At 29.3% G+C, this 7641-nt stretch overlaps 1 protein-coding gene across 1 annotated transcript; it reads right to left on the minus strand.

Annotated features, from left to right (window-relative positions):
- Positions 1–6822: 6822 nt before the first annotated feature.
- Positions 6823–7641, minus strand: LOC7496687 (late embryogenesis abundant protein Lea5). The gene is made up of 2 exons (XM_002315476.3): positions 7354–7641; positions 6823–7193 (listed from the first exon to the last, which is right to left on the minus strand). The coding sequence occupies exons 1-2, from the start codon at positions 7425–7427 to the stop codon at positions 6944–6946; spliced, it is 324 nt and encodes a 107-aa protein (XP_002315512.1). The 5' UTR covers positions 7428–7641; the 3' UTR covers positions 6823–6943.

Raw genomic sequence — 7641 nt, forward strand, 5'->3', positions numbered from 1 at the left:
AGTATCACATCCACACTGAACCTCGGATGAGCAAACATGCCTCGAACCAAGCGTTACAGTTGGGTGTATGACCCTAAGGTCAAATCTGGTTTACCTGCCACCAACCATGCACATAGAATGTAAATGCATTAAATGAAGACACATCTCTTGACCATGCGCTCTTTGGAGATTAGTTCTATTATCGTCATTAACAATACATAACCTATAAAATCCAAAACTTAGGTAGCTTCTACTGATTAATTATCACTATAAGCCAGTGTCTCTTAGTCCAAAAATATATGTGACAAGCACATTGACCACTACTCCTTTCATGGACACATTTATCCGGGTTTGAAGTTATATAAACAACCTTGAACCCTAAGGCAAGCCATCTTCATATTCTCCTAAGCAATCATCTCCTCTACAATCTTTTTTGAAATAGAGCTATGTTTTTTTTTTTAAGTTCTATAACATACACAATATAGTCTTTTAAGACTTATTTTCTCTATCACTGGTGTTAACTTAAACATCAGAGTTGCCCTAAAACTGATATGAGACTTGTTTTACAAGTATTTTGTTATCCAAATCCATCATTTTTAGAGAGAATCTGATTTTTGCGAGGTTTTATATGAACCTCATTAGGATCAAACTTGAGATCCATCATTTTCCTTTTTTTTTCTTCAATGATTTTGGCTAAAAAACGTTATGGTAGCATATTTCTTACTTTGAAAAACATTATTTCGCTAATATAAAATTTGAAGAAGATTTATGTATAAAAGCTTTGAGAATTCACAAATTATAATTGGAAGATCAAATTAAAACAAAGAGGACCATAATGTAAAACTCGGGGAAAATGAGTGGCTAATTTAAAAGTTGGTGAATATTTTTTTTTCAATTTAATCATTTTGTTACTTAATCTCACGAGATAAAGTTTTATATTGTAGTTGAAAGATCAAATTAAAAAAGAGAGGACCACAATGTAAAACATGGAAAAAGCACGTGCCCGACTTCAAAGTCAGTAAAAAGTGCTTTCCGACCCACATATTTTTCTTTATACTCCAATTTAACCCTTTTAGTTTTTGGAGTTTTAATTTTATACTAAAAGTTCATTATGTTTATTTTTTAGTCACTAGATTTGGGAGAGGAGGGTGAAACACGCTAGAAAACTGCAAATGAGAGATAAAGTTGTTGTTTGGTCACATTACAACAATAAAAAAAATAATGATCTTGGTGTCAATGAGTTTTATTCGACGAGAAGAAGTCCAATGAGGTGTTTTGAGGCCTTCATCTTTTTTTAAAAAAATAGATCGTGGTTGAAAGTGATTTTTTTTCCAATTTAATTGTGTTTTTTTTTATCGATTTAAGGGTGTTTTAAGATGAGAGATTAGTTTATTTACATGATAATGATATTTATTATGTGTTTTTAAGTGAAAATAGGTTGAAAAATAAAATTTTGAACCCCCGGTTGTATTTTCCAACCACCTCTCTGGTGATCGAAAACTAGATAGGAAGACAACATATCATTTGCTTTTAAAAAAAATAAATGACATGTCATCTACTCTTTTTGCCAAAGCCAAAAAGACCAAGCACAAGGAACCCACCAGTGTACCCTTTTCTTTAATCAGACTAGACATGCTAGGCAACCAGGCTCAGACGCGTGACTTCTATATATTGGGGCCATTACGCATTTTATTTATTTATAATTATTTTTTTATAAAAATAAATAACTCTAAAATATATTAAAAATATCATTTTGAATATATCTTATTTATAAAATTGTTAAGTGTTTTTTTGGGTGTGCAGCTCTTAGTGATTTATATATTTTTTCTTATTTTTTTAATTTTCTAGGCAAAATTTTTTTATCAACTTAATCAATTTGTTTGATTAAATACACGTCAACGTTTATAGTCCCCTTAAGCTATATAACACATCGACAATGCTTATAATTTCTTTTTTACATTAAAAAAATTAACGTTTAATCCTTCACGCAATGGAGTGCGGGGAAAGAGGGCTAGTTATAGCATACTAAAAAACGCGTGGGATTTTCATTGTGCTTTAGTCACTATGCAAAATTTTGTATTTTTTTAATTTGGTCCTCAAAGTTTGTTTTTGGACAATTCAGTCTTATTTATGAAGCAATTGATTTAAAATTCTTATGAAATGGTGGAATTGAAAGAGTGGGGACCAAAATGAAAAACACGAAAAACATAGGTGACGTACCATAAGTTTAAAAAAATGCACTTTGATCCTCCAACTTAAACAATCACTCAAATTATACAGTTTTGGTCCCTTGAAATTGTTCTAATTCCTTTTAATATAGAGGTTTATTTTTGTTATTTTTTGATCCCTGGTTGAGAGAGGGGAGAGAGGGGGGTTGCTGGATTCTGGCGGTAGAGAGAAAAACTTCTTGTTGACATTGATTTAGGCCACCAAAATAGAGAATTTTGTGTCAAATTGTTCCATTTGGACATGAGAGTTCATATTAGGTGTTTTTGCACCTTAAAAGTTTGTGAAAAAACAAATCTGAACTCGAGTTGATTTTTGGTTTCGGGTTTGGTTTTTTGAGGCCATGGATATGTTTATCATGGTTTCTAAGGTGTTTTATAGGTGTTTTTGGTCAAAAACAGGTTGATTTTTTTTTTTTTATCAAAAGAGTATACACTCTGATTTTAATATGGGTAGAACAGGCAATGCGTTGACTGTTTTTTTTTAAGGGGCGGACTAGCCTAGCTTCCCAAGCCTAGCAGCACCTGATCCTTTTTTCCCCTATTTTTTTTATTTCTGCTTTTTTGTTTTTTAAAAAACCTTAATTATATTTACATTAATACCCATTCTCTCTTTTATTTTGTTTAGAAGGTCTCTTTTAAATAATATTGAATTTTTTGTTATGTGTTTAATTTTCAGAGAGGTTTTTGTGATTCATCTATGGTTTTGTTTTTATCTTTTGTATAGATAAACTATGTTTTTAAAAATAACAAATATTTATTTTCAAATGATATTTTTAATATGTATAGCCTTACATGTTATTAATTTTTTTTATTCAATCAATTTAATATTTTATTTTTCAAGATTAAATATCTTAATCTACTTCTGTCTTTTAGTTTTTCAAGTTTTGTTTTTAGTTGTCATTAATGATTTTTTATTTATTTATTTGTACATATAATTCTTAATTTATTTAATTACATGTGTGCATAAACCTTTTAATTTCTTATATTTTTAAACTAAAAAAAATATTAAAAAAACTTGTATATATAATTTTTTATAAAAACTAAAAATATTTAATAGCGCGAGTCTAAATAACTAAGCAAGGATGGTTTTTTATGGGAATATCGGAGATTTTCACAATTGGGCTCCAATGTCCACTCAAGATGCCTTAAAAATTGTCCTGTGCCCGAAATGAATAAACTCGACGGACTTATTAACAAATGGTCTCTTGATCTGATTTCTCAGGGAGATGATAAAATTGCCCACTTAAATTGTTCTTTCAATTCGATTTTTAGCCCACTTTATAGTAGAGAGTTGGCCCCAATGGTCTATTCCAGCTGCCGGAGATCATCATGAATTTTATAGTTTCCATATTGATGCCGAGCTCTCTCTCTCTCTCTCTCTCTCTCTCTCTCTCTCTCTCTCTCTCTCTCTCTCTCTCTCTCTCTCTCTCTCTCTCCTATTCCAGCTGCCGGAGATCATCATGAATTTTATAGTTTCCATATTGATGCCGAGCACTTTCTTTGTTCACGAGGTGTAATTATAACTTGACAAAAATTTTATTTAGGGTTTATGGTTCTTTGCATTGCGAAAATTGAATATCATGGACTAGTGGCATTAATTGATGGCAGAATCCTATAACATAATTGCAAATGTCAAGCTCATCAATACATTATTGAGATTTACTATTTTCTTTTTTCAAGTTACTACTATAAAAATAAATCTTTATTAACAAAAAAACATTAAAATATTTAAAATAAAAGTACTATTCATATAAATATAAATAATGAACCACCTCAATTTATTTTTCATTCACGTTCTTTTTTTTAATTGTGTCATTTTGCTTCATATCTTACAATTGTAGTTTGATTTTACAAAATTAATGCTCTGTAAACCATGAAATAATATTTAGATTATGAACAATGAAACACCTCAAACTTTTTTTTTCATTGGGTGCTTTTTTTTATTTTCAGTTTAATCCTTTTATATTAAGTTGATTTCTGATTGGTTATGGTGTGTTTGTTTTGGTTGATTTTATATGTAGCTTTCACGATTTTAAAATTAAGTTTTGATGTTGAATTAATGTTCAATTTAGAAAAATAAAATTCAATTTTATTGATTAAAACTAATTAAAACTTTAGGGATCTAATTTCAAACTGAAATAAATATTCAACCTTTTTTTCTCATGAAATAACATTTTTATCTCAGCTTCTCGACTTTATCTTTGTTTGGGGTCAACATATTTATTGTTATTTATTGACACATATAATTTTTAATTTATTTTATTAAACGCACATCTACATTTTTTAATTTGTGGTTAAATTTTTTTGTAATGGTAAAAAAAAATGGTTAACAACACTTGCACTCTTTTTCACATTGAAAAAAAAAAAAGTTTCATCTTGTAACATAGCATGAAAAATCAAACTAGTGCTTGCTTACTCTGAGAGAACTAAAGGAAAAACTAGTGATTGATCAATTTATTTTTGATATGTTTGCTTAGAAGTCCATAATTAAAAGGTACAAAGACGGGGTAATAACCCAACATATCTAGGCCTGATCGAAGGCCAAGCCTAGAAGACATGGGTCTGGTTTCCTTCCAAACCTAACATTTTTTGGTTTAGCTAAATACTGAGTCTAAGTATATATGGGTCCAACAAGTTGTCAAACCTAACATTATTGGATTTAGCAACACATTGAGCCCAAGTGCTTATGAATTTGAAAAGGTATCAAACCTATTACCCATGAGTTTAGAATCATTTCAAACCAAATACATATGAGTTGATAATCTTTTTAGGCCCCATGTTGGATTACATGGATTTGTTTGTTTATTCTTATTTCTTTTAACATAAAATATTAAAAGTTAATAATGATCATCTTTCTACATTCTTGAGTGCATAAATGTCTCTGAAGTGTCTTTCATATTTTTATCAATATTAATTTTGTGTAAGAGATATTTATCCCTTATTAATATTGTGTAAGAAATATATATTCCTTATTAATGTTGTGTAAGAGATGTTTATCTTTTATTAAAACTATCAGGAAAAAATAACATTTTAACCCCTACATTCAATTAACATAACAAAGTTCAGAGACTATATATACCATATGAATCACACTTTTCCTATTTTCTATTTATAATGTTATTTTACAGAGCATTTATCATACATAACTAAGAACAAACACTCTTGTTTTTAATAATTAAAGTTCATTCTTTTATTTATTGCAATCTCTTATTAAAAGTCATTAACTTTATAATTGGACGGTTCATAAATCTCACAAAGAAGGATTGTTTTGCAAGTATTGAATCTTTTATCACCAATCATCAACTTCTTGAACTGTGAAGAGAGAAATATTAATGTGAACATATGATTACCCTCTATCAAAACACTCCAAAAACCCTTATTTCCGAGCATATTGGATTTTAGAATATTATTAACTAATATTCTTCCAATCTCTATATTAATTATAAGGGATGCTTTTCTTTCACAAAAGCTTTAAATCTTCAATAACTACAAACACTGGATTGAATAAATGCTATAAAATATATTTTCAATTTAGGAAAATATTGCATAATTGCCCCGAGTCTCGATCAATCCAATTTGATTAGTTTGTCAATTGATATTGTAATTATTGGTTCAAATTTTAAATGATGTTTTATGGTAGTAAAAATCAATTCACTAGAAATATCTAATCATATATTAGGTAAACCTTAACCCACGCCAACAATTTACACTCTTAAGTTATTTCTTTTTATCAATTTTATTCTCAAATGAAATTTTATTATAATTATTTGATGAAAATGTTATTTCATATAAATGATATAATTTGAAAAAGATTATTAATATATTGATGAAGAATCTCTAAAATGATTGAAAATTCTTAATGATTTTTTTTAAATTAGAAAAAAAGTGTAGAAAAAATTACTTGGATGTAAAATTGAAATTGTATTTGTTATTTTGTTTTGGATGACATATGCCACGAATATCTATTGTATCACAAATATATAATATGTAGATTATATAAATAACTTAGCAGATATTTTTATGGATTAATCATGCTATAGACTAATCATGTCAAACTAGTATAACTAAAAAAAATAATTTTTAAATTGATCGTTAAATCAAGCTTAATTTTTCCAATTTTTTTACATGACTTGCTTTGTCTATTCATCCATTTCATGGATTTTTTGCCCAACAAACTAGGTCGTGGCATGTTTAAAAGCATTTTTGAGCATATATTTTTAGATAATAAGATTAAATTTAGAGTTTGTATGATTGTTTATTGTAAAAAAAAAATACTTATTGTAAAAAAAAAATACTTTTGCATACATCATATCCACTAGGATTTAACTTCAAAGCTAGAACATAAGAACATAATCTCTCATAAATTATATGGAAGTTTGATATAAATAAGAAAGCATTAATCATCATTAAAGACATGTGAAAGTATTATAATAATTACTTTTTAAAGTGTTTTTTACTTGAAAATATATTAAAATAATATTTTTAAATAATATTTTTTATTTTTTTAAAATTATTTTTATATCAAAAAAATTCAAAAAAACAAAAAATATTAATTTTAAAAAAATATTTTTTTTAATTTTTTTCAAAATAACTAAAACAAATACAACCAAAAACATACCATCAAATAAAGGCACACTACTATTCATTATTGATGTCTGTGATCAAATAACAAAGAGCGTGACGCGACCAAACCCATAGCCACCACCATCTAGTAACAGAACCATATCCTGCAGCCTCTACTGTGGCCTAACCCTATGGCTCAACACCATTTCCCTAAGTTCAGCTGGATCAATCTCTGCTACATAATTAGCAGGCCTGTAATACCCAGTAACTGGATCAGGAGCCCATGCAGAGTAGGCCTCAGAATCTTCTTTGGCCACCGCCCCATCTTCCATTTTCCCTGTCATAGCACTGGTCCTTGACCCACCCCTACCGAAGCTCGCTGTTACAGCAGCACTGATCGGTGCAGCAGCCGCGTAACCTCTCCTGTACACAGAAAGAGACATTTATCCATTCAAATCGCAGTCCCTTTTTAAAAATAGTGATCATATAGATGTTCATCAAATTAACTGAATCTTCGAAATCTAATTCCGTTTATGGAAACAAAAACAAAGCGAATTAAGGTTATAACAACAAGAGAACTGACCGGAAAACAGAGAGGGAAAGACCATCAGCAAGAGAAGCGACAAGAAGCTTAGCGTTTGGGAGAGAGCGAGCCATTTTATTTATGGTTTTCGTGTATATATATATATATGTATATATATAGCTGCAGATGATACCGCAAATTCTTCTTGGAGTGGATTCTCAAGAAGAACAGCGTCCTGCAGAGCAGCTAGCGGCTCGCTCTCTATACAAAGGTGGTGGTGTGTATGTGAGATTAGGGTTAGAGGTGTTTATAAAGGAAGTGAAAAGAAAGAGAAGCGTCAGGTCATTT

This window comes from Populus trichocarpa, chromosome 10, assembly GCF_000002775.5.
Source record: "Populus trichocarpa isolate Nisqually-1 chromosome 10, P.trichocarpa_v4.1, whole genome shotgun sequence".
Classification (NCBI taxonomy): domain Eukaryota; kingdom Viridiplantae; phylum Streptophyta; class Magnoliopsida; order Malpighiales; family Salicaceae; genus Populus; species Populus trichocarpa.